Genomic DNA, 27,341 nt, shown 5'->3' on the forward strand with positions numbered 1-27,341 from the left:
TCCCAGTGCTGGGACAGGAATCATGGTCAGCCACCAACCCACACCTTCCAGCCTCCAGGAGCAACGGTGGGGGTGAAGAAAGGAGGGAGGAGGCTTTAGAGGCAACTACAACGTGAGTGGGGTTTCAAACACTTTGAGACTCAGCTCTCAACAAGAACCAAATACCCAACACATCAGAGAACCTGGTCCTGGCCTCTCCGAAGGGACGATGCCATTCTGGCATTCAGGAGCCTGGGGATAAATAAGCAGACACAATTCCAAGCAGCAGTCACCTTCATCGACTGTTGTAAACCTGCTGGTAACAGGGGCTGTGCACGGCTGCACAGAGCCTGCTGGCCTGGCAGGCTGGGAAATCAATCAACCATTTCAATTGTTTCACTCTTTTATCGATGTCCCTTGCACTATCACAGAGGCCATCACCCCTCCTGCCCCCAGCAGCAAAAAGGCAAGAAAGCCAGACCGTGGTAGTTACTGATGACACCTGAGTGGCCAAACTGGATATATTTGACCCCAGAATATGCATGTGCAAGCCCATTTAACTCCAGGCATTTAAGAGAGTCAGCATCTCGCAGACTGAAGAAGCTGTGAGTACTGCTGGGCAGTACTGCAGGACAGAACTGGACCTGTAGGGGTTACTTCTGAACCTCCCCCAGGGCTTGACCACAGGACTCAGCAGCACCAGCACACCTACTGCAACTCCCCAGGAAATCCAAACATCTCACTTCTGCCTTGGGAAATCGGGAAGAAAGGAGTCTGTGCTCCTGAGCACAGGCTGTTTGGCACTGCCAGAGAAGAGAGAGCGAGCACCTACTAGAGCCTGGAGGGTATGTGACCTCCTGCAGCTCCCTGTGCTCTAGCTGAACCTTCCACACAAGTCAGACCCACAGCTTTAGAACTCAGCATCATGGGAGGTTTATTTAAAGTCAGGGAGGACATAAAAACTATAGTTATAAAAGATATTAAAACAGTCCTCTGAGCCACGCTAGCCATGCCTGCCAGCCTGGGTAAGTCCATGGAGTTTACTCCTGCAGCGCTGGAGTTTTTTTCTCTTTTCTTTTTTTCTTGGCTTTGCCTGGCTTCTGCTGGTTGGCTTTGTCCTGCTTCTGCTGGTTGGCTTTGCCCTGCTTCTGCTGGGTCTCCTGGCTGACACTCCACTTGGTTTTCTTTGCAGCTGGAATCTGCTCGGCTTCATTGCCGGCATCACCTTTTCTTTTTCTGTTCATATTCTGCTTCTTCTTCTTCTTTTTCTTTTTCTTGTCAGCCACAGCATCTCCTCCACTAACAGCTTCCTCCCCACTGTCCTCCATTGCCACCCCATTTTCCCTGACCCCTCTGTTCTGATTCTTGTGTTTGCCTTTCTTCTTCTTGGGGGTTTCTCCTCCCAAGGCCTGCTCCACTTGGTTTTCTTTGCAGCTGGAATCTGCTCGGCTTCATTGCCGGCATCACCTTTTCTTTTTCTGTTCATATTCTGCTTCTTCTTCTTCTTTTTCTTTTTCTTGTCAGCCACAGCATCTCCTCCACTAACAGCTTCCTCCCCACTGTCCTCCATTGCCACCCCATTTTCCCTGACCCCTCTGTTCTGATTCTTGTGTTTGCCTTTCTTCTTCTTGGGGGTTTCTCCTCCCAAGGCCTGCTCCTCTGGGGCTGCTGGTTCTCCATCTTCACCAGCTTCTGGTGCTACCCCATTCTCCTGATTGCCCTTCTTGCGATTCTTGCGTTTCTTGGTCTCTGGCAGGAAGCCTTTCTTCTTCCGCTTAAGCGGCTCTGCCTCCTGCACAGGCTTATTGGTTGTCTTCTCTTTCTTGGGCTTCCTGCAGACAGAACATTGAAAAATCAAAACCAACTTAGTTCACAGCCCAGGAGCAGTGTGATCCATGCTACAGGGAGTCCACAAACAAGCAGAAGCACAAGAGGTACAGGAAGCACAGGCATGCTGCCAGGAGGAGCGTTAGTCCTGGAGGTGGTCCTCAGGCTGCACAGCCACCGGTTAAGAGAACAGCAGGAGCTGGACCAGGACTCAAGAAGGCACATGGAGACTTGAGGAGGAATTCCCATTCCACAGACCAGGTAACGCTGTACTTACCACCCTCTCGAGCTCATCCACCAGTGAGTGGCCCAAGCAAGGCCACTGAGACACTGTCTGTCTCTCCAAGGTGACAGCCTCAGCAAGGCCTTCACTGTGCTAACAATGAGGTCTTCCAGCAAGAACCCCCAACAGACCACTCTAGTCTCATCTAGGTGGCCTTCGTGTGCATGCAAGACAGCCACCACTGCTGCTATTCTCCAACAGAGTCCATCGACAACTTCACCACCTCCCAGTCTCTGCTGCTCTGCACCAGCTCAGGCCCCAGAGCAGAGCCCAGGCTCCAGTTCCATGCCCTGGTTTTCAATGTGAAGCTTTTTTAGCTAGTTTTTCAAGTCGCATCTCTTCAGAGCAGAAAAACACTACCCTGACAACCTGATGTTAGCACATGTCTCAGCACCTCCATCAGGATCCCGTGCACAGACCACACCTGCTGTAGGCTTGGTTCCGACCCACCTGCACAAAGATCTCTGGGTGTCACAGTAAGATGGCACCGACAGTGACAGCAGGCTGCACCCCTGAACCCCAATCCCTTCCTCAGACAGTACACACAAACTCAGCCTTTCTACCTCAGCGATCCCCTCCCAGCCACAGTCTCTACCAGCTCCTAAACTGGACCTTACCCTTTGTGCCAGCCCCAGCAGTATGATGCCAGGAGACCCGTGTGAGACTGGGTGAGGACACTGTGCCCTGCAAACCTGTTCAAGGGGCCACAACAGCAGCTCCAGCTGCCTGGTCTGATTCCTCCCTGCCTGTGAGCCCTCCCACCATGAGCCACATGCAAACACATCCCTCAGAGCCTCTTGCTGGGCCGAGATACCACAGACCAGACCACACACACACTGGGATCCCAGCTCCCAGTCATTAGAAGAGTCTCCAGCGTTCCCTAATGCTGTGAGTTGCACTAAATTCTGCCAGCAGGAAGTGGAAACAAAAGTTCTGATTCCAAGTGGAAAAAGATCCTACACTTTTTTTTTTTTTGCCCTGGAGCAAAAGTCAAATCCAGCTGCCATTTACCAGAGGAGCACTAAAGCACGAACACTGAATGCTCCCCAGTTTTCAGAGCTGCATGGCAACCACTCCAAGCACCAGGCTGGGGATCCAGACACTAAGGAGCCCAAAAATCACTGGAGAAGATTCAAGATTCTGACATGTACTCTCCGATATCCAGTCACTTCCCAGGACAGCTACTCCTTCCCTCCAGCCTCACATTTGCAGAATCAATCCATAGTGACACAGAAAGGGCTTAATGACTCATCCCAGCCTAGAAATTGCTCTGCAATTTTGGCAATGGCTCTTAAACCTGGCCACTACTTGGGACTGCTGAAAGCAGGCACCCTGTCCTCAGGTGATCAGCTGTCTTACCTCTATGGCAAGACACAATCAGTTATCAGACGTGCCTTACAATCCCTTTCCATCAAGGACCCACCCTAAGCATGCAATGACCTGGACCAATGAGCCTAGCAATGTTCCAAAGAAGCAAAACAACAAGCGTTTCAACCACTCCAACCCAGGAGCTCCATTTAACTCAGAACTCCAGCCTGAGCTCAGTGCCTTGATTTCCTCTCTCTTCCTGTTTCCCCACATCAATGAAGACAAGCAGGAGAGGCAGGCAGTCCCCCAGGCAAGCCAAGAAGCCAGAATGCCAAGCATACGTACGTGTGGTTCAGCCAGCTCATGACGTTCCAGTAGAGAGAGTCGAGACGTGCCGAATTCCCAATGCGTTCTGGCCAGTTCAGAGCTACCAGCACTCTGTCCAGCTCCGTCAACTTCACACGCAGGTTCTGCAAGAGGCAAGTACAAACAGACAATTTTCAGAGTGAAGGCAGAAGCAGCACTCACAGCAGCAGGGCACAGGCCATCCTTGTGGCATGTGGCAGGAATAACCAATCCTACCCGGATTCTCCAAACCATTGGCCTGAGCCCATTTGCAACATCACTTCCAATTCAGGGACAAAAACTGGTGAGTCACACCACACCATCAGGTACAGGGTTTGCTTGAAAACTGGGTCTCCAGCATGAGAGGCATGAGTCTAACAGCTAGAACTGTACTGGCATAAAAGGGACTGAAAGATCCTTTGGTCCTCTTTCCTCTTCAGTCCATGGCTGGGAGCAAAGGAAAGAAGACACGTGATTATGTACCTATCTAAAAGAAAAGCAGCAGCATTTTCAGTTTGGTCTCTAAAGGATGCAATCACGCTGCCTCTAGAGCTTCTGTAACTCGCTGGATAATTTCAGTAAAACCAGACAGAAAGGGGTGTCTCAAAGGTGACTCAGTTCCCACAAAAGTATTGGAAATAATCTCTCCCCTCCACCCACTTCCCTATTAGGTCTCCACACAGACACAGGCTGTGGTGTGAGCTCCGTGTTATCAGTAGGAAACTGGGTTTCAGCAGTTCTGCTGCTTCTGTTCTTTTGCTGCAGTAAATAAGATCATGTTGGAGACTTATTTTGTCACCTACTGAAAATCTTCTCATGTTCAAAAAAGACATTTTTAATTAGGGAAAACAAAGCCCCAGAACAAAGCTTCACCCCCGCTCAGTTTCTAACTAAAATCTCTGGAGTTCAGTGAAAGGGACAGAGCAATCATCTGGGAGAAAACCCAGCTCATCCTCACTGTATCCCAGGCTGTATTTCCGCAGATAAGAAAGAAGATGCCACATGCATTTGTGGAACACGGCACAAATTCTTCAACAAGCTCTTGGAGATCAGCTCACCAGAGCTATGGATCACTCCTCCAGACACGAGGGCCTTTCTGTCCTCAAACCCAGCCAGGCATTCCCTCCAGAGGCAGGGATGTAGTGATGGAGCAGTTACAAGGTGATTTCCAAGTGTGACATTAAAAGAGGCCTTGGTGGTATTCAGAAGAAGAGCCATTGGCCACACGTCAGGTCACACACTCACCTCCGCCGCCGCAATTTTGAGAAGGAAGTTCAACAGCTCGAAGGTCTTGCCAACTTTCTCCTTCTCAGCCTTCAGCGTACAGTCGCCAACCATTTTCAAACTCTGCACATTAAATGGGGAGATGGAGAAGGAACACACGTTAAATGGGGAAACGAAGCACTCTTCTCAGGAGGAAACAGAAAACGAGTCATGACTGGCAGGATTAGCCTGACACCAAAATAACTCCGGAACACAAAACCCAACAAACTCTGAAAATACTCAGGAGGGTACATGGTGGAAGCTGCTGACACCCAGGTTAATTAAGAAACAGCTGGACAAAATAAAAGCAAGCATCCCACAAAGGCACAACCCTGCTGCTCTCCCTAATTTCTAAGCTGGAGACGTGTTACTGCCTCCTGGAAAAAAACAGAGGAAAGAAAATATCTGCCCCCACCCTGGAAAGGCCAGGAAGCTGCCAGACAACAGACTCACCTGAGGGACAACAGCTACTCAGCTGCAGAAGCTGGGATTTACAAATAAAGTGCTAATGCAAAAATCCATTAACACTTACGCCGAGGAAATCCCAGTTGCCAGCACTAGAACAGGGCTTGTCAATCAAGCTTAAATTCACTGACACAACCGAGAGAAAAATTTCATCTCTTTGTGTTCCCTTTATGTGCTGCAGGGTTTTCTGAGACACTGAAAGGTCTGGCTTAGAGGAAAATCACTCCAAAGATAGGTCAAATAAAAGCCAGTGTTATTTACAAGTGGAAAAGGGCAGAAAATAGCCATAAAAAGGCAGCTGGATCAAAGAGGTGGCCCAGGGGCTCAGGGGTACTGATCCTCTGCCTGCAGCTGGTCCTCACAGCCCCGCTTACACGGTAGTTTTCTTCCCCACTGTATTTCTGTGCAAGGCACGCAGCGAGCCCCACAGCTTGCACAGATTACACTAACACGAGATAGGATTTGCAGGGACAAGCTTATTGTAGGCAGTGGGGTGTCCCACCACAGCCTACTTCTCTAGAGGAGGCTGCACTTGTAGCCAAGCCCCTCTTTGCTTGGAGTTGGAACACATCAGCTCAGAACAATGGTTCAAGTCCACCCCAGGCTCCGCATCCTTGATGCCTCAGGCAATGCACATCACTGGTAAGTCACTGCACCAAACCTGCACCCAGCAGTGGAAGGTCACAGCTCTCCAGGAGATGCAATCTCTCCCTTTAGATCATCTCTTGCTTTTCCTCCATCGAGACTGGAAGTAATTTTAAGGACTCTGAGCAAAACAATCCTCCACCTATATCAGCATAAAGCTGGCAAATAAAGCAAAAAGGGCTAGTAGGCACCTCTCTGATGAAGACGGGCTGAGAGAATTAGGGTTGGTCAGCCTGGAGAAGAGAAGGCTCTCAGCTCAGAACAATGGTTCAAGTCCACCCCAGGCTCCGCATCCTTGATGCCTCAGGCAATGCACATCACTGGTAAGTCACTGCACCAAACCTGCACCCAGCAGTGGAAGGTCACAGCTCTCCAGGAGATGCAATCTCTCCCTTTAGATCATCTCTTGCTTTTCCTCCATCGAGACTGGAAGTAATTTTAAGGACTCTGAGCAAAACAATCCTCCACCTATATCAGCATAAAGCTGGCAAATAAAGCAAAAAGGGCTAGTAGGCACCTCTCTGATGAAGACGGGCTGAGAGAATTAGGGTTGGTCAGCCTGGAGAAGAGAAGGCTCCAGGGAGACCTTATAGTGGCCTTCCAGTACCTAAAGGTGGCCTTAAAGAGAGGTGGGGAGGGACTCTTTGTCAGGGAGTGGAGCGATATAATGAGGGGAAACCGCTTTAAACTGAAAGAGGGGAGATTTAAATGAGATATTGGGAAGAAATTCTTTGCTGTGAGGGTGGTGAAAGCCTGGTCCAAGCTGCCCAGAGAAGCTGTGGCTGCCCCATCCCTGGAGAGGTTCAAGGCCAGGCTGGATGGGGCTTTGACCAACCTGGTCTGGTGGGAGGTGTCCCTGCTCAGGGCCGCGGGTGGGACTAGATGATCTTTAAGGCCCCTTCTAACCCAAACCAGTCTATGATTCTATGAAAAATCCTCCCAGACTGACACAAAACAAGCTCTTTCAGTAATGACACCCACAACAGAAAATTAATGATGGTCAGGAAGAGTCTAAGGAACACTTTCAGCAGAAGAAGTGGGGAGAGCCAGTAACATATCTGCAGAAACAGCAGTCTTCAAGTAGAATTATTTACTATCCGTACAGGACTCCACTCCCTGAGAGCATCCTTTTTAAATAATAAAGGTAAGGTTATTTCCTGACCTGGATGGTCCACTCGAGCCCTGTATTAGAAAGCCACTGTGTTCATGCCACAATTCCATCTGACTATCAATAACTTGCTAATTACTCTCTCCTGATATAGATGGATGCACTGCAACTCTATTCCAGAGCTGTCATTAACCTACAAGGTCACACAATTCAGCAGCTCTGAAGTCTCTCAGGTAAAATGAGAAACAAATATATGGTGTGTGATTAAAAAAAAAAAAGAAAACCAAAAACTTCACATGTAGGATGTAACACCCCAGGGGACCACACACATGCCATTTATTAGGCTTACCACAATAAATAATAATAATAATAATAAAAACAATAATCAGCAAATCAATTATGAAAACAAACCAGCCTGATTTGCATAAAAAATTTCTTTGCAATTTGAAGAACAAGATATTGCCAGGCTAACAGTCATTACTTGTGGTTAAAGCAGCTTTCAGAGAGCCTACGAAGCTGAAATACCTATTTTGCTAAGTTGTGTACAAGTTCAGAGAGACAAAAAAATCAGTATGGATTGTCAGCTCTTCAGGACAAGAGGAATCAAGGCAGTAATTGTGAGAAGGAGCCCCGGCAAAGTCAACTGTCATTTCATCTTTTTAATATACAAACATTTTAGAATTAAGAAGGTGTTAAAAATAAATTGCATTTTCTCTTCCCTGTGGATGAGTGATGCAGACGACTGCATTTAAATTACACTGGCTTGACTCTGTCTGTTCTTGCTGCCATCCCTACTTCCCAGAATTGCCCTGATGTTTTGAAGGGTTTGGAACAAACCCCGCTGAAGTCAATAGAAAAATTCTACAGCTCCGAACACCACCTGTGGGGCTGATTTTCCAAAGTCTGCAAGCAGTTTTCAAGTGTTCAGGAAATTGGGATGTGCATCTAGTTTGGGGTGTGCAACCAAATTCATGCAGACCTGTAGAATGAAGAGAGTGGCTTGCCCAGCTGGAGATGGAAGATATCACTGGTCTAACAACATCAGAGCTGCAAGACTAAGCATCTTATATTAAAAGCAGTGTTTTGCATGAGTCTGGAAACACAAACACAGTTCCACCAGCATAAACAGCCAGAAGTAACCCAGTACAATTTAGGTGCTCTACAAACACATGGCTCCCCACTGAAATGGATCGCCTTTAAACAGCTCTCAAAGGCCAGGAAGGAATGAGGAAGAGGGAAGGGGTGGGTGGAGAAGCCAAACAGCGAGCAGATAATTACTTCCTACAGAATGCAGAATTTTCCCTAGTCCAGAAGCAGAATGGATAAAGTCTTACTATCTCTCAATCCGAGTCTTTTCCCTTTCCCTTCTGCTACAAACGGTGTAAAAGAAATTTACTCCAAAGACCACAAAACCACCTGCACCTCCGTATGTTGTATGGTTGAAACAATCAGGCCTCCTTAAAGACTTGAGTCCAATTCCTGCTCAGCTCAGTATCACTAATTATCCTGATCTCATCAGGGCTGTCTCAGAGTACTTCCCCATTACGCATTCCATGAGATGGTATCTCCTGTCAGGCATTGCTTCCCTCTCCTCCTCCCAGAGCAGGGAGAGCACACAGTGGAGTATCTGCTTGGATGGGATTTGTGTCAGCGTGCGACACCAACACAAACATACTGCACTCTGGTTCTGTAAAATAAGCTAATTTTGGACTGGGGCTACTGGTGAGCCTTGGGGAATTGCTCCCAAGGGATGAAATCCCAAGTGTCTTCAACGGGAAGTGGGTCCAAACCTCCAAAGAGGCTTTCCCAAGTATTTCCCATCATTTCTTGCTACACAAGGTACCGACCGTTGTCTGTATGTTGTGGGTTGGGCACAGCAGATTGCTCTGGTCCGCTCCCTCGCTCAGCTATCAAAGATTAAATTAGCACTGCCACCCCAATTGCAGAGGTCAATCGTTTTACAGGCCTACCGTGATTTCATTAGGGGAAAGTATAAAACACAATCATAAAATTAAAGCAAAAGCTATTATGTAGCAGATGGCAAACTGCAACACATGGCAAACATGCCTTAAAAAGAGAAGTAGTATTTCAGTCATCTGCAGCACTCTTAGGAGAGCCTCAAACACTGATCAGATCACAAAGTACTCGCACAAGGTTGGCAAGTATCTCCATTTTAAAGACTGAGGCACAAAGCAGCGGTTGCTCCCAGTGATGCTCCAGGTCAGTAGTGGAGGGTTAAGTGAAAACCCAGAAGAACTTGTCTAACCACCTGTTTTGTGATTCTCTGCCATGTGCTGCTCAAAAAGGCATCCAACTCCCCCTTCCCCTGCCCTCTGAAAGCATTGCCAGCCTAAGAGTCACACAGCCCAGTCACTCGGTACTAAAAGCAGAGAGACCTTGTGGCTTATATTCAATAGCCACACTTGCATCACTTGCTGATTATGTTGTTTTTCTCCCATTTTCTGCTTTTCTTACTCTGCTCTTTCAGTAACAGCCAGTCCCACCTACAGGGAATCTCAGTTCCAGTTACAGCTCAGTAATACCTGCGGCGGTTAATCATGCCTGTGCATCTGAGCTGTCAGGAGACCTGGGCAGGTCATTTTCCAAAAGGAAAAAATATGGGGCCAGTTTTCACAGCTGGAACTCCCATCTCATCTCAAGCCAATACAGCAATATAGATTCTGCCTCGACCTACGCGGACTCAGCTGGCAGAGATGGTTTTGTCTTGTTATGTGAAACATGCTGCTTCCAAAAGCCTCTGGCTGTTTTTTGTGGGCGGGACTCCTGGATCCAAAGCTCGCTGCTTCTAGGACTTCTACAAGGAGAACAGCACATTCCCAGCATCTATCAATCAATGTTTTTTCTTATATTCCTAATTCCTGCATCACACATGGAGGTAATCCCAGCTACTGCAGGATCCAACCTTCCTTCCATCTCTCATTGCACTTCACAGCACTTCTTCACCTTCACAAAGTATAAAACAAGGTTTTTTTTAGAGCACAGCAGGTGAATATCTGCAGTAATTCAGCCATACAAGTAGGACAGAGGGCTGGCAGCTAGTTAACCACACAGCTCCATGCCTCAGTTGCCCCGGTAGGATTTTAATCTAAATCCAAGACTCCACCCAAACTTGCAACACAGCAAAAAGTGGTGTGTGTGCATCTAGAGCCAAAGTCAGCATCCCGGCCACTGCCCAGCTTTCCCTGCAGGGAAGATGGCAAAATGCTGTAATATGGAGCCAGGCAACGTTTCTGGAACTCTCCACGTTCACACCTGCCTGCAATCTCTGCCTGCTTCTACCCCTTCCCCTGTCACAGGTGAGGGACACACTTAGCCCAGACTTACAAGACACAGCAGTATCTCAAGAGCGCAGAGGAGCTTTGTGCTACAAACAGACAAGCCCATTTCCTGGCTGGAAGTTTGAACACCACTTAATATTTATGCATTCCCAGCACGTCCTTCAGCCTGTTTCATTGTTCAAAACAAACAACCCTTCCCCTCCGCGGGCTCAGCCTGACAGATCCATCACTGCTCCCCGAGCTGGAGAAGCCTGGCCAACCTGCATTCTTTCCGCACGCTGCGCTATCTCCATCCTTCCCTCCTCCTCCCCCGTCACAGACCCGATGCTGATGGATAAATGTGCAGATTCATGGCTGAATGCAGCGCCAAGGGCCTTCTGCAAAACACATACCTCCACCCACCCTGCAGGACCTTGCACCCCCTGGCACAGCCCACGGTTGCTAAGGTAAACTCGCTTCTCCAGCAGCAAACAGCTCAGCAAAATTTCCACCCCTCTGAATGTCCACAGTCACGACCAGAAAGCGCTAACGAGGTGTGATTTCAGTGTGCTGACTGCTTTCACACTGGCTGCGAAAGCTAAAGCTCTGCCCACACTGCACGCAGGGACCCACAGCAAAGACACAACCTGGGTTTTGGCTGCTCTTGTGGCTCAGGCAGTAGAGTCACATCCAGAAGGGCCCCAGCAAGTGGGTTTGGGGCCCTCCGAGAGCGTGCCCATCACCTGAGCCAAAGCACAAGGCTTCCCATGGCCACAAACAAAAAAGCTGGGAGGTTTGGGAGGGGCAGAGCCTTCCTCTGCTATTTAAAAGGCTAATAACAAACTGACAACCAAGTGAAATATTTTAGTATCCTGTACGCTCATAGCTCCTGTTATTATCCGATGTAAGCACCCTCACCTCACCCCTAATTACGCTCACACATGTCTCCCGAGAGGGAAGCGGTAATCCAGCATCATTCCCTCCACTTTGCAGAGGCTCAGAGAGGCCAAGTAACACAACTGAGTCACAGAGACCGTGACAGAGCCAGGACTCAACTTGGAGCTTCCCAAAACCCAGACAAGCCACCCCCTAATACTTGGTTCTGGCAGCCGTGGGTTGATGGTTGGACCCAATGATCTTAAAGGGCCCTTCCAACCAAGACAATTCTATGATCTCTTTCACAGAATCATAGAATCCTCTAGGTTGGAAGAGACCCTTGGGATCATCGAGTCCAACCATCAACCCTACTCTACAAAGTCCTCCCCTACACCATATCCCCCAACACCACATCTAAACGGCTCTTAAACACATCCAGGGATGGTGACTCCACCCCCTCCCTGGGCAGCCTGTTCCAATGCCCGACCACTCTCTCTGTGAAAAATTCTTTCCTAATGTTCAATCTAAACCTACCCTGTTGGAGCTTGAAGCCATTCCCTCTCATTCTGTCCTTAAATAACTGTGAGAAGAGACCAGCACCAACCTCTCTACAGTGTCCTTTCAAGCAGTTGTAGAGAGTGATGAGGTCTCCCCTCAGCCTCCTCTTCCTCAAACTAAACAGTCCCAGCTCCTTCAACCGCTCTTCATATGATCTGTTCTCCAGGCCCTTCACCAGGGGCTTCATTGCCCTCCTCTGCACTCGCTCCAGCACCTCGATATCTCTCTTGGATTGAGATGCCCAAAACTGGACACAATACTCGAGGTGTGGCCTCACCAGTGCTGAGTACAGGGGGACAATCACTTCCCTGACAATCACTTCATGACAATGTTCACTTTACAATAGAAGAAGCCAAGCTAGAACTTAAGGGTAAGAAATGGAAGGCAAAGAGGGGAGGAGGACAAAGTACACCACACCAGCTTCCATCCACCCAGAGCCAGACCCATTTCCAACCCCATGTACGCAGGGTACACACCACCCACCTGAACAGCTCAGCAGCCAAGAGCACTGAAAGGAGGAAGGAAAGCATTGGCAACTTCTCCTCCCTCCATTCTCTCTCACTAAGTATAAGTGTTCAAAACTATTTTCCTTGCGAAGGAGGAAGGAAAACACTGGCAACCTCTCCTCCCTCCATTCTCTCTCACTAACTTTCTGAAGACTGAAAGTATAAGTGTTCAAAACTATTTTCCTTGCATCTCTAGCAGAAGCAAGTTGACAAGAAATGCTCACAAAAGGAAGGGAACCACCAAGCTTCTGCTTGTCTGTGATCGAGAGAGGAAAGGTAGGGGACTAACCCACATGAAGGGTACAACTAAAGGGCATTTTTTGCAATGTTTATTTTGGCTGTTGTTAGAGGGAGGAGCCCAAAAATCCAGAAGCCATTCTCACAGAAAATGTCAACGCTTTCCCAAGTTTAAAGATCTTAACTTTTTTTTTTTCACAGACCGTAGGGAAGGGAAAAACCATGCAGCAGGGAAAAACCAGGCAGGACAGCTGAGGGAACAGAGGAAAATGAACTCTCCACAGAGACATCCAGTACTCCGAAAGCACGTCAAAGATATCAGTTAAATCACTACTGGCCTCATTTTACAAGCTAAGAGGTTGAGAAAGGGCAATGAATTAAGAATTTATAAAGACGGACAGATAAAAGTTCAGGCAATCTTCAAGAAAAAAATTGACGAACGGCTTTTTTAGAGATTTGATGAAGTCACTGTTAATAATTTATCCCCCTACAAATTAAGACACCGATAATCAAATGTGATGCCCTTCAGAAATGAAGGGCATGTCTACACTGGAAGGCTATATAGTATATCCCTCTCTTCCCTCACATTCTGAGTGGCTCCAGCTAGCTGGTCTAAATCCCTAGTTGCACAACACAATAGCAACAAAACCCTCTAATGCCATAAAATAAAAGCCTTCAGAGAGCATACAATAACTTTCAAATTATCTGAGTCTTGGAAAAGAGGTCTTGGGTTATCTATACCATCCCTTGCACAGCCATGTATCCCCCTGTCTGTCCACATTCATGTCTTTCATGCCAGAAACATAGTTGCCTGCCCAGTCCAAGTTAAGTAAAAACCTGCATGGAAGGAGGCATCAGATGTGTCTCATTAGGATTATGTGTATATTTATCTGAAAGTCTCCAATACTGGTGACTGGAAGTGCTTCAGCCTTGCCCTGAAGTTTTCTATCAGATTCTGTGAGCATTTTTTACATTCCAGGCTGCCTTGAGCTCATTTTGGCTTCCAACAGCCAACTTGAGCACTATCTGCTCTGCCTGTCCCTTATGCAGGATGTGACATTGACAAAACAAGCAAAGGAAAAAATAGTAGTAAAGTTGGGCCCTTCCTATGATGTACTTACTGCAGAAGACAGACAAAGGAAACCCTCAGGAAACTGCTGTGTACAAGCCAGAGAAAGCAGGTTTTTCCACAGTTTTTCCAAGGGCTGTTTGTTTTCAAGTTGCTCAGCCGTGAAAATATACTTTTTCTGGAATAGACCTCAAAATCCTTCCCCGCTTCCCCTTATTTTCACCTGGTAACTAGGAGTTTCGGCGTTAAGTCAGGAGTTACACAAAGCACCTCAGTTCAGGAGGGCAAGCCAGTCCCTGGGAAAGGGATGACAAAAAAAGGTAATGAAACCCTGTATTCAGATCCCGGAGCTTCCTGCCCCAAATCTGTCAATGAGTTACTAAAAAATTGGCCCAGCTTCAAGATCACTCTAAAGCCAAGACAGCAATTTTGTAACCTATCGGAAAGAAAATAGAAATATATCTAACAAGGGGAACAAACACCCAAACGTGCCCACAATGACAACTGGGAGAACTGAAAGACCAAGCTGAGAGGAGCTCAATAGAGTCAAAAAGATGGTGTGTGAGCCCCAGCAGCCCCACAGAGACCCATCACCAAAACTGGGCTACGGTTCCCTGCGTAAAACGGGGAATCTTGGCCCTCTCAGGTTCTGCCCCTGGCCTCATTGCATGACTCCGGGCAGTCTGAACTCCAAACAACCCACATCCTTCTTAGATAACACAGGGACAGAGATCGCTATCCAACGCACTGGGCTGTTCTGAAGCCAAGTTAAGAAACAGTCAGATTGTCCATGCACAAAGGGGGTCTCCGGGATGTCTCAGGAGACCCAAGTTTGATTCTTGGCTCAGCTCCCAGCCAAGCGTGTCATCTGTAAAACAGGGTGAACAACTTTAGTTTACTGAAGGCATTAGCTCTTGGGTTTCTGCAAAATACTTTCTTCATTACATCAACAACTCACTGGTTAGAATTTCCTTTGTAAAGCGCTTTGAGACCTACTGATAAAAGAACAAAGCTCTCGATGAGGAAGAAGTCTCTATCAGATGCTCTGGCATCTCAGGTGAGCTCTCTCATTTACAACATTAAGCAACTCAATTTCTTTATACTGTAAACACAACTGAGTCGTTTAGACTCCCAACGTTAGAATAAACTTGATCAACTGCAGCAAGGTTCTGCTTTGTGTAAAGCAAATACTTAAGACATGGGAGGCCAAAACTCTGCCAGAGCTATGTCTCTGCTTCCTCACCTTCTCAGTCCCAGGGCATGTGGACAAGGCTTTCTGCAGGTGATCCTGCAGAACAAGCCAAGAGCACCCACAGCAAGCGGGGCTCTCACAAGAACAAGTCAACTCCAAAGTTCCTGCTGGGATGCTCCAGCAAGACTTCCCTCACTGACACTAAGGAGATGGCAAATATGAATCCTTCATGACTGTGATATATGTTTTATAAGCATGCTTAAACATTTGGGGAACAAATAAGGTCAAGTTAGCTTATGTAAGCTTGAGAGCCATTGCCTCGCAGCAGCCAGAGCTGCTATTTCAGGAAGCTGTCTCTTCATTTAAAGTTCCTGGTCGTTGATTCTCCCTCAAATGCCTCTTGGTTTTGCAGGCATAATTCAATGATATCCAAGGCTGTAGTTTTCTCACATTGCTTTTTTCCCCAGTTCTGGCACATCTCACTGCCTAAAACCATCTCAGGCTCCCTGCTCCCCACCAAGTGAGCTGCAGGTGTGCAACGCGATCACCGAGGCAAGACAGGGCAAGAAGGCCAACATCAGGAGACAGCATCCCACCCTCCCTCACAGCCTTACCCCTCCAATGACAACCCTGCACTTCCAGAGCTACCAGCCCCACACCTGCAAATCGAGGCAGAATGTTTTTAAACTAAAAGAGGGGAGATTTAGATTAGATACTAGAAAGAAATTCTTTGCTGTGAGGGTGATGAGAGCCTGAGAAGGTTGCCCACAGAAGCTGTGGCTACCCCATCCCTGGAGGAGTTCAAGGCCAGGCTGGATGGGGCTTTGAGAAACCTGGGCTGGTGGAAGGTGGAACTCAATGATCCTTAAGCTCCCTTCCAACCAGGGGGTTGGAACTCGATGATCTTTAAGCTCCCTTCCAACCCAAACCATTCTATGATTCTATGAAATCTAACCAAGGACACAGAGAGCAAAGCCCTCAGGTGACAGCTTCCCTGTACACAATATTGCTGCTTGAATTACAGCTGCACATCAGTATAGGCAGTTAAAGAGTTGGCCCTCCCAGGTTATTTCAGACTTCTCCCTGGGCCAAAGAAAGGTATAAAATTCTGCATTATCATTTATTCCTCTTAAAACAGCTATTTGTGAGGGATGGTGGCAGGAGTGGCCAGTGATAGCAAATGCAGACCTTTCAACTAGATCCAGGACAATAAAGCTTGATCATTTTCCACAGGATCATGAACTACTGCTCACAGTCAAGGTTCTCATGGGTAAGCATTCACAAGTCAACATTTACCTACTTACATGCCCACCTCCAAAATCGTGGGTGACCCGGAACGGCCCACCGAAACAAGTCTCAGATGAAAAGGGACAAGAGGGAGCTGCAAGAGAAACTCTCAGTTCTGCAAACTACCTCCATGTCCTCAGGGTAATCAGAGGCACATGGGGACATCAGGGACAGAAAGGGCTATAGTTCAGCCCAAGCTCTTGCCTAACACAGTCCAAGCAAACTCACCCCATAATTTCAGCATCAAGCCCGTAACTTCCAGACCTCCATGCCCTTGGGGTAATCAGAGGCACACGGGGACATCAGGGACAGAAAGGGCTATAGTTTAGCCCAAGCTCTTGCCTAACACAGTCCAAGCAAACTCAACCCATAATTTCAGCATCAAGCCCGTAACTTCCACCCAGCCTGCAGCTCCTCTTTCAGTCAGGCACACAGTCCCCACCTGGAGATCTGAGCTAATAAACTCTTCAGCAAGTCATTTTAATGGTGGATTACCCTCTTTGACAAACACATACTTTCTCCAGATTCTAAATTTGCTCTGACTTCTGCTACAAGGGATTTTACCCTCTCCAAAAGAGATCGGTCATGATATGAGTATTTTTCTACGGCACTGTAGAGCCACTGCACGTTTTCACAGCTATAACTCAGGTAAGTGAGCATTTCTGTGCCACCAAAAAGACACAGACTACCTGCAACCCCAGTTCCAAGAAATCACACCACTGTGTTAGTGCAAGGACGGAGCAGGAGGGAGACAAAAACCAATACATACACGTCCACCAACAGAGCACTCTGTAAAAATGTTATGTCAGGGCTTTTTCAGGCCAAGAAGAGAACTAGCACCTATATGCCACTGCCAGTTAATAGTATGGGAGGCCTCCTGCCTGCAGGGTATACCTTGGACAGCCCAAACAAACTGACAATATTTCTCAGGAATTCTTCTTTAAACATAGATGACCACAGAAATGAGAGGCACCGAGGAAGCTCTGGTAGCAAAGCTCATTAAAATACTGAATGGGCTGCAAGTTGCTAAACTTTCCCTGACAAGAACAACATAAAGGCACTTTAGATGTTTGTGGTTTCCCTGTGAATCACTGAGTCCTGAAGGTATCCAGCTGCCAGACAGAAACATGGAGATGGCCGGGTTGGAAGGAGTGGCATGTTTTATGTAGCTGGAAAATAAAATCATACCTAACTCCACCTATTGGATTCCTGACGTAACCATTAAATAAAAGCTATTTAATGAAACCCAGGATTACCTGCTGCCTCAAGAATTATAAACAGTACCTCCGATACCTTGATTTAAACTTGGTTAGATTTCACCCCTCCTTGACAAAGGAAAACAGACTTAATCGTTCTGTTCCAATATGGTAAATTGCAGAAGGGCCTAAATTATCATGTAACCAGCATTTAAAGAAGTAAGTGAAGAATGAAAGCTACACTTAGACAGAAGTCAATACTACAGTTACGTAGGAACACCAAGACTGAAGTCTCCCATGTCATCAAGTTTAGTTACCACACCATAACATCAATTTAGCTGCTTGGTTCCCCCCACGTCAATCCACAAGAATATAATTGAATGGCATTTGCTTCTTCAGTCTCCTGCCCCACAGATCACCTCCCACATAACAGCTGCACCCAAAAACTGTCTTCAGGTACACTCCACACTTGCCACTGAATCAGGTGCCCTGCAATTTCTGTCACTATTTTTTCTGCCCAAATTATTTTCCAACGTATTGTAAGGTTTCCCCGATAAACAATATTAGCAAGGGAGTCTGGTGCAGAATCTGCAATGCACTAGGTATAGTGCACCTCAGCTCTGTCCCTTTGGCCCTGAAGTTCATTCAAATACAGAACTTCCATAACATTTTCTGAAATCAAATAAAAGTTCACAAGACCCTTCAGTTCAAAACTTATTTTTTAAAACCGCTTTAAATTGATCTGCATGAGAGTATTCTCTAAAACTCGAGCTCTGTCTCTTGGATCCATGCACAGGCACCGGCGAGCTGTACCAGGCGTATTTCTTGCACTCTGTGAAAATACACCTAAACGGGGGCGTCACAAGAATGCTGCAATCCTGGTGGACACTGCTCAGAACCTGGTGCGAGCAGGCACAACCCCTCCAAGATGAGTGAAGCCCAGCCCAGCCGCAGACTCCCACTCAGAGAACAAGCACCACGCTGGCAAAAGCAGCACCCATTAGGTGCTATCTATACATTGAACATGTTGAAGCTTGTTACCTCTGTCGCTTGGCTGATGCTTTCTCTGATCAATTCCTCCCACTCCTGCTTTGTCATGACGAGCTTCATCTCAGGAATTAGCAGAACCCTCCGGAGGAGGACGCAGGCCTGGCCCTGGAAGAGAAAAGGGAGAGGAGACGTGAGACCCCGCACTCTCTAGGGAAGGTGTTTGCAATGCAAATACCCCCCTGAAGCAATTAGCCAAGCACAGCATCCCGGGATGCATGTCCTCACCAACACTTATGTTGCTCTGGTAGAAAACATTCTCTAGACCCTGGTAGAGTCACTCTATAGGAGAAGGAGTGGTGGCTTTTGGTCGAATGCAGATACATAAAAGAAAAGGTCAAAGGGGAGGGGAGAGATTACGCCATTTCTAGATTTAAGCATTAATATCCAAAATATGCTTTAGTAGCTGCTCTGAGTGCATCACTTTCAGCCTCTGAAAGTCTTCAGGCAGCCCTTTGCGTGACTGTACCCTTTACCGTGCCCTGAATACAGTAGGCACAAATAAACAAAAATAAAAGCTGGCAGGTTAGCAAATGCTTCGTTTCAAAGGAACCCTAGATGGAAACTGCTGTTCAGAGCAGCACTCAGCCTTGCCCTGGAGTCAAACTTGCTCATTAAGCCTCTACATTAACACAGCAATGAAAACAGTAGCCACTAGAAAACCAATAGTAATCTGCAACGTTTTTTCAAGTCCTTTTCGATTCCAAAAATTCCTATTTTAAGGCTTTCTTAGGTACAAGAAAAATGCAGCAAGAGACAAAATCAAATGACAGAAACACACAGAATACACTAATGAGGAGTAGTGCAAATAGCTTAGAGGATTTAAAGGGAAAACTTTTGTAGCAACATGGAGTTAGTGAGCAAATTCTACCCACATGCAAAGACAAAATGTTGCCTCTAGCTGCCATCGCACAGATGGAAAATGAATGTAAGTATAAATACCAAAAATCATTGGGAACTACATCAAGGGTTAATCTCATCCAAAGAAAGGCAGGACTGTCATTTTTAACCACACATTACAACTGAACCCACCCTACAGAAAACAACTGAGCGGGGTTTGTAAAACTCTTTATCAAAGACACCATTAAAATCAAAATCTAAGAAGCCTCAAGAGGAACTGCAGCCTGGTGATACCCAGCCTGGCCTCCAGATACCTGGAAAATACATAGCAGGAGGCTAAAAACTGGCCATACAGGACCCACGCTTCTACTGGAGCATTTTTAGGGAACTATTTACTGAAGAATTCAATGTGAGGGAAGAGAAGAAATCCCTGGACCTCCTGAAAGCAGTAAGACAATCAAAGTTGTAAGCAGTGAAAGAGGACACCTCAGGAGCTCAAAAAGGTCTGCGTTTCCTATACAATATGCTCCAGGCTTCTGTGAGGGAGAGGACACTGAACACAGGTCCCCCATCAGATAATTCCAGCACTCATATTTGTGTCACAGGTCTTTGTAAGCTTACCACCAGTTTGCACCAGTATGGCAAACAAAGAGAATTATCCAAATGGAGCAAGCTTTCACTGACAAAGAGAAATTCTGTTCTTTACTCGAGGGAGAAAATGCAGCAGGGAACCACCAAGTCTACATCAAAAGATTTATGTTGATTTAATGAGAGAGAGCACCCCAATGCCATATTTGAGGCAGGCAAGCTTACATATTCCTTGTAATTATGGGGAGGCTGTGTCTTACAGAAAAAATTATGGCATGTCTGCATGCATGTACCAAATGTAGTGGAAAGTCACTTCAGTGCAATTACAAAGAGAACGTGACCCTCGGAGTAGATGAAAGGCCATAATTCATTCTGAAAGGCTCAAGCAGGGTCACAGACCTCAAGGCACTGTCTCTTCTTTGACAATTAGAAAAGCATTCACACTGCAAGTGGGTGCAAAGTGCAGAGAAGGGTCCTGTCAAGCCACCCTGATAGTATCTCAGGGCTACTGATTTCCTCAAGAGGCACACAGAGGAGCAGAGGCCTGCTCAGGAATGGTACTGGTCAGCAGTGGGTGGGAGCACTGCAAGTCTATGAGAAAGAGAACTGGAAAGAAATCAAAGCCATCCAAAGGAACAAGAAGCTCTGGAGACCTAAGGCTCAAATGCTGGACTGACAGAACAGATCCCAAATGGGACCTAGTCCTCAGTAAGCACTAAGCTTGAAAATTATTTTAAAAGAAAGGAAAAAAATCCACCGAACATTCCCTTCCATGTGTCGTAAATGAGGAAGTCAAAACACCCCATCATCCAACAGTCCTGGCTGGGGCTATCACTCTTTAGTAATTTTGTCACTCTCATAGCTTTCATGCCTCCAGCCCATATATTAGATTCAAGCAAAGAGAAAATATGGTTTGAGTTTCACATAATTAAAACATTGCTATTGCTGCACTCAACAAAATCCCGTGGTTCCTGATTGTTTTTTAACCCAATGATAATTTAGTACTAAGCATGAACAACTTTTCTCATTTGAAAGAATAAAAATAAAATAAAAGATTTACTTGCTGGCCAAATAGAATTTGGCTTACGAACATCTCAGTCAGAGAGCAAACGTGACACTAATAATGATAAGGTCCTCAGTGCCCAATACTGTGCTGTCCTGTAGTTTAAGGTTATCATATTCAGCACAGAGTCAGTGACTCTTCTATTCCTAGAGCTACTTATTAACACGTCGCTCTCACATAGCCTATTTTTCCAGAGTAAACTGCACAGTTAAATAGCAAAAGTTAAACCACAGGGAGAGGAACTGACGTCAGCAGAGTCAGCCAGAAAAATCAGGGGCAGGACCAAACCTAAACCCCAGTTCTTCAAGCCCAGTCCAAGGGCAAACCCAGTAGGAAACAGCATTTCCCACTCCTCCCACTGATCCCATCCCATCTCTGCAAGTTCAAACCAAAACAGAAGGGGCACCAAGGTTCTTCTTTAGAAGGAGGTGTGACCATCACACCGCACTCACAGCATCTATCAGTATGTGAAAAAGGGTCCTGGATGTCATCAGAAGATTGCTTAATGAGTCAATGTACTCAAAGAAAACAATCTAGCAACCAGGACCACATCACCTTGGAAAGTAACGGTCCTCAGCAATGGCTTTTCAGCCACAAGTTCATCTGTCAAGGTTGAGAAACGTCAGCCCACGGGCTGGTAGGGCATGAAACAGCTCCCCATAGAATAGTTCCTGGCAACGAGGCAACAATAGGAATCACAAAAGGGATTTTAAACACTCAAAGAGGAATTGTTTTCATGACCTGCAGGAGCTTCACCAGGTACCACATGCTTTATCATCTAATAGAAGAGGGGTTAAGGATGAGCACTTTGCAAAAGCAAGGAAAGACCCAAAGCAAGTCAGATCTCTAGGAACCATTTCCTTGAGGTCACAAAGGAACAGCTCCCTCTCTGCAGTTCGTTTTCCTTGGTTTACCTTCTCAAATAAATGGATATGATGCACCAGAAAGTAGACCCATTCTACTTGGTGTTCACCCAGAGGTGTGAACATTTATGAATTTGGAAGTGAATGTTAATCTCCCACGCCCACCTGCTTTAGGCTAGCCAGAGTTTCCAGATACCACAAGCCACCTCACTTGCCCATCCCGACACATCACACTAGCCTGATTTTTGGGAGCCCAGACACTCAATGTTTTTTATGAAAACAGCCTCAAAAAAAAGTCAGGCTGCTCAGAGGATTTTTCAAGCTATCTCCCAGAATGAGGCTCTTCCCATTGCTTGCCACTTCTGAAAACACACGCCATTACTGTTTGAAGGTGCTCCTGTGGCAGTACTAATCATCCAAAAAGATCCTTTAGAAATAAAAAATAGTCACGAAATCTACTATTTTCTGTCCTGTGAAACAGAGGTTCTACTGTGTGTGTGCACGCATGCAAGAACATACATGTGTGCCAGAAAATTGCTCCTTGCTGAGCAGTAGAAAAAAGGAACAGTAGGAAAAGGAAACTTTCCCAACACACACATCACATACCTGATTCCTTCCTCAGAAGCAGCTGGGACCTGTTCATTAGAGGCACTGACCCTACACAGCCAATCAATTCCTACCTCCCCATCAGGACTTTTGATGTGCGGGGCCACACGTGGAACACCTTAGGAGGAGCAGAGCCACCCCAGCTAATTCAAATCTTTCGCATTAGAATGCCAGCAACCCCCATAATTTCTCACAGTCCATTATTACACTTAACATGTCCACAATGCGTCTTTTATACAAGATACAGGGACCAGTTGCATGTTTTACCATCACGTCACAGACCAGCAGCAATTTGAAGTTTGGAAAGTACTTCCACAAAATCCTGGAGCTCACAAACTACCCAGTTCTGTCCCTCTCCCTTCTGCCCTCCCCAGCATCACTGATATTTTTTTTTTAATTTCTTACAAGCATTTGGCACTTTTGGAGGCTGCCAGAACAATGCTGTTCCAAGAATATCATAGAGGATTCTCTGCATTTTCTCAGTCCTAAATCAAGCCTGCTGCCTTCATGACAGCCCAACAAGAGAGCCAAGTATTATCAACACTTCACAAATGGACAAAAATAGCTAGAGACCCATAATTCCCAGCTACCAAAGTGCAGTCCAGTTCAGAAGTGAAAGTTGTCGGCCCCCCGTATGCACAATCTCTGAAATGAGAATGTGTGAGAATAGTTTCAAGCAGTTGACAGCCATATTAGAGCTTTTATTATGGGTGGAGGAGAATGCTGCAGCCCATCCTGTGCCCTTTGAGCCACTCAGTTGCCTAATTAAAACATTTTCTCCTTAATGTTAGTTTTTCAAAAGAAAGACCAAAAAATAATAAAGAAATAAACAAAAGTGAAGTCTGTTCAAGCAGGGATAGCAGATACATCCATACACTCCCACATATATCTATCAACCATAGGACTAAATGAGGCAGAAACACTCGTTATCCGTCCATGTGGGAGAAGAGAACAAACAATAACTAACTGCAGTGCTGACCCTGTGATTTTCTGCCAGCTTTGTTTATTTCTTCCTTATCTACAATGATTACACAAAATGTGATTCAGTATAAACGGTCAAGATTTCTTTTTGAAACAGTAAAACGTGCTCCCTGCAGTAACTGGTAATTCCCAGATGTGCTCACCTACCTTATTTAGATGCTAAAAAGGAGCGCAAGCTGGCGGGGCTGCTGGGTTATACAACCCACCTTTACCCTTCGCAGGGAAGGACACGCAGCCTGACTATTTAAAATGGCAAGAAACGGATTAACCCCTACCAATTCAGCCACTGTTTTCTTATTGAAAGCAAATATCTAGCCCAGGGTAGGAGCCACGTAGGTGAGAAGAGCAGCCGCGCAGGTGACTCACCATCTACAGGGGAATAGATCAAGGTGTCTTTCAATCACTGCAGTTGTGAAAGAGAAAGGCCGAAAACAAACAAGCCTTTGCAATGATGTGCAGATTCTGTTTGTAAAGTTGAAGAGATGAAAGCATGACCTAAATTCAGGCTTGTTTTTCAAAGAAAAGCACGCTGTTAATAGGAAGATACTTGTTTCTGATGCGAAAAGAAATGGTTTTCTCAGTCCCAAGTGTTTCAGTAGGCTGGCTGGAGGTGGCCTTGCAAGTGAAAAAAAGATTGCACAGAGACACAATCCCATGAGAAAAGACACTGAAATCAGCAGTCACCAACTGCCACCATCCCAGGAGCAAAAAATGCAAGATGTGCCCACACTGCAACACCCCAAACACCAAATCAGAGTTTTCACAGAGCCATTTTGTCAGATGATCTCAAAGCAGCTCGCAGGCTACAGCTGACTAACCCTTCCGAATTCCTTTCTGGCATTCCCAGCTTCCAGGAGAGCAGCAGTAAGTTTAACTAGTTGGCCTGAAGTACGTGGCAGGACAGGAAAGGTCTGACCCAGGATAGTATTTGAGCTGCATCAGACCTCCCTGCACATTGTAACAGCAGCAGTGGGGAGTGTAAATGCTTACCAAAGACATCAAGTCAAATTTTCCCCACTTTATGCCTATCATTTTTGCATCATGGTCACAGTTTCAACAAGGTGGAGCATGTCACCAGTGTGGAAAGGTTACTTTTTCCCCTTTATAGATATAAAATATATATAAAAATAAAACATTACCTGGAAAATTACAAGTTTGTGCAACTCAAATATATTTTTAGAACCAAAGAAGCATCAGGAGCTTTAGCATCATCATCATTTCCCCCTCTACTCCGCGCTGATGAGGCCACAACTGGAATACTGTGTCCAGTTCTAGGCTCCCTAGTTCAAGAGGGACAGGGAACTACTGGAGAGAGTCCAAAGTAGTTCAACTAAGATGATGGAGGGATTAGAGCACCTCCCTTGTGAGGAAAGGCTCAAAGAACTGGGGCTCTTTAGCCTCGAGAAGAGAAAACTGAGGGGAGACCTCATCTATATTTACAAGTTCCTAAAGGGTGGGTTGAAGGATGATGGAGCCAGACTCTTTTCAGTGGTTTCCAGCAATAGGACAAGGGGCAATGGCTCAAGCTGGAACATGGGAAATTCCACTCAAATATGAGGAAAAACTTCTTTTGGGTGAGGGTGGCAGAGCCCTGGAACAGGCTGCTCAGGGAGGTCGTGGAGTCCCCTTCTCTGGAGATCTTCAAGACCCACCTGGATGCTCCTGAGTGATGTGCTCTGGGCAACCCTGCTTTAGCAGGGGAGTTGGACCAGGTGATCTCTAGAGGTCCCTTCCAACATTGTCAAATCCATGAACCCGTGAGTCCGCGAATCATTTCACTGCTCTTGGAAGTCCAGGACCCGTGAGTCCGTGAATCATTTCACTGCTCTTGGAAGTCCAGGAGACAAAAATATTCAGGTGGTATCACACCACACAGGCTACTGGTATTTCAGAGCACTGATGTCTCCCTTCTGGCATATAAGCTACAGCCACAAAGCTACAGCATAACCTGACGTGCCTGCACATGGGATTCAGCGCCAGCACACCTTATAAAGCAGCAGCACTCAGTATGTAATCCTCAGCATTAAGCCTACTCTCTCCAACCATAGTGATATGGCATAAAAATAATTGCACTTCTAGAAATTCTCACCTACCAAGCCCTTTGAGACTGCAATTGCATGAATCACACACTGCACTCCTGACAAATGCTACCAGGAGAGCTGGGATAGAGGAACATATGCCAAGAACATGGGAAATTCTAAATAAGCTTTCTCGGATTTTTAAGAAATAGTCAAACTATGAAATAAATTCCTCAGCTAGTTACAACTTGTTACATGTCTTATAAAAAACAACAAACAACCACCCCCCCAAAAAGCCCCAAACCCACAGCAAGTTCCAGCTGACAGGACTATTGGTTATAAGAGAATAACCTGTCATCTGTCACTACAGGGCAGGATAACCAGAGCACCACGGCAAAACCTCTTCCAATTACTGTCAAAACTTTTGTAAAAAGGAAACAAATAAATAGCATGCAAGGCCACGAAGCAAGTGCCAATCTATCCCCATTTCTGCTCCCACACCTCAACTACTCTATTTTTACATTTACACTGAGTGTGGGTTGGAAAAAAAGGCTCCAACGGAGCAGTTTTGAGTTTCAGGCTTTGCCTTTTCATTTCTCTCACCACATTTGTTCCGTGCATTTGAGCATTTCTGAGCCTATAAGCTACACGTTTGTTTGATACCCTTTGGCAGGCAGAGCCCAAGTTAGGACAGCCCAGAAGCTTATTCAAAAGGGGAAATTGTGAAAGGGAAAGGAGAATAAGGCCCACAACAGTGGTGTTCCCTGTTCCATACAGCAAGTTCACAGCAGGCAGTACAGCAGCAAAGCAGTTCAATGTATGCCATATAAATGCAAGTTTCCTAATGTCCCTTGACACATTATAATCAGAATTATAAAAGCCTGAGCACTCCAACACTGCAGGCAAAACAGTCTTCTTGGCTAGGGACTGTCATGACAGTACTTAACAGAGGTCTTAAACTTGTGACTAACTTAAAAGTTTGGAGTTTCACACAGCCTGTTGACCTCAACAGTATCAAGCTGCAAATTCTCTGGGGGAGGCGACAAGGGAAAAAAAAAAAAAATCTTTTCTAAGTTAAGGACAAACAAAAAATTATCCTTCAAGATCCTTAAGAAGTATCCTCACTGAACAAGCATCAAATGCCAGTTATTTACTTACAAAACTTATTTGAAGGCTTTAGATGTAAAAAGTGGAAACCAGAGGTGATTAAGAAACACTTGCCAAATTGATTTCCCTCAGCCCACAAGCTGTAACTGCAGTATTTCACATGGCACACACACACACACACACGTTCCATACATGTTTCAAATTCAAGGGGAAGGGAGAATAAGGCAAAGTCCTGGCTGTGGCTTAAGAAAGCTATTTTTGAGACCAAAAATTAATTTTTAACTTCCTCACCACTGCTGAAACAGGGCACATGCAAGCAGCGAAGCCAAAATTATCATTTAGCTGCTACTCAAGGGTTTCAGAGTGGCAAGTGGGGATAAATGGCAACACCACGGTAAATCACGACAATATGGTTGGCATGTTTGGTTACACAGAACTGCCCATGCCAGGACACCTGAACACCTATTTCAATAACTCTTTCTTGGTTTAAAAATGTGCTGCTAATGCTCCAAGGCAGCATTCTAAATTCAGCTGCTTTTAACCCAAATTTACCCTGTTGTCCCCTCTGATGAAGGGACCCAGAAAGTGCCCTTTTCCTGGCTGCCTCCTCTGTCCTGCCTGACCCGGAGATGCTGCCAGGTTCCTGCAGAGCTGGAAGCCCTGCTGTGCCCCACGCACAGAGAGATCCTCCTGCCTGCAGGGACACGGGCAAAGCAGGCCTGTGTGACAGCACTGCCACAGCGCGGTGCCGCGGCTGGGCGGCCTGCTCTCAGCAGGACAGCCATGTTATCCGGCACTACACAGAC

General features: G+C 46.2%; 1 protein-coding gene across 1 annotated transcript in view; it reads right to left on the reverse strand.

The window, feature by feature from the left end:
* Window positions 1–895: 895 nt before the first annotated feature.
* The window catches only part of MYBBP1A (MYB binding protein (P160) 1a), a 72,516-nt gene continuing 46,070 nt past the window's right edge, over window positions 896–27,341 (reverse strand). The window contains exons 24-28 of the mRNA XM_014952982.1: window positions 18,464–18,577; window positions 4,988–5,089; window positions 3,743–3,867; window positions 1,597–1,811; window positions 896–1,378 (exon numbers count right to left, since the gene is read on the reverse strand). Of these exons, the coding sequence (XP_014808468.1) occupies window positions 1,020–1,378; window positions 1,597–1,811; window positions 3,743–3,867; window positions 4,988–5,089; window positions 18,464–18,577 (915 nt within the window). The 3' untranslated portion in view covers window positions 896–1,019. The remainder of the gene's footprint in view (window positions 1,379–1,596; window positions 1,812–3,742; window positions 3,868–4,987; window positions 5,090–18,463; window positions 18,578–27,341) is intronic.

The sequence above is a fragment of the Calidris pugnax genome, unplaced genomic scaffold, assembly GCF_001431845.1.
Source record: "Calidris pugnax isolate Ruff unplaced genomic scaffold, ASM143184v1 scaffold133, whole genome shotgun sequence".
NCBI classification, from domain to species: domain Eukaryota; kingdom Metazoa; phylum Chordata; class Aves; order Charadriiformes; family Scolopacidae; genus Calidris; species Calidris pugnax.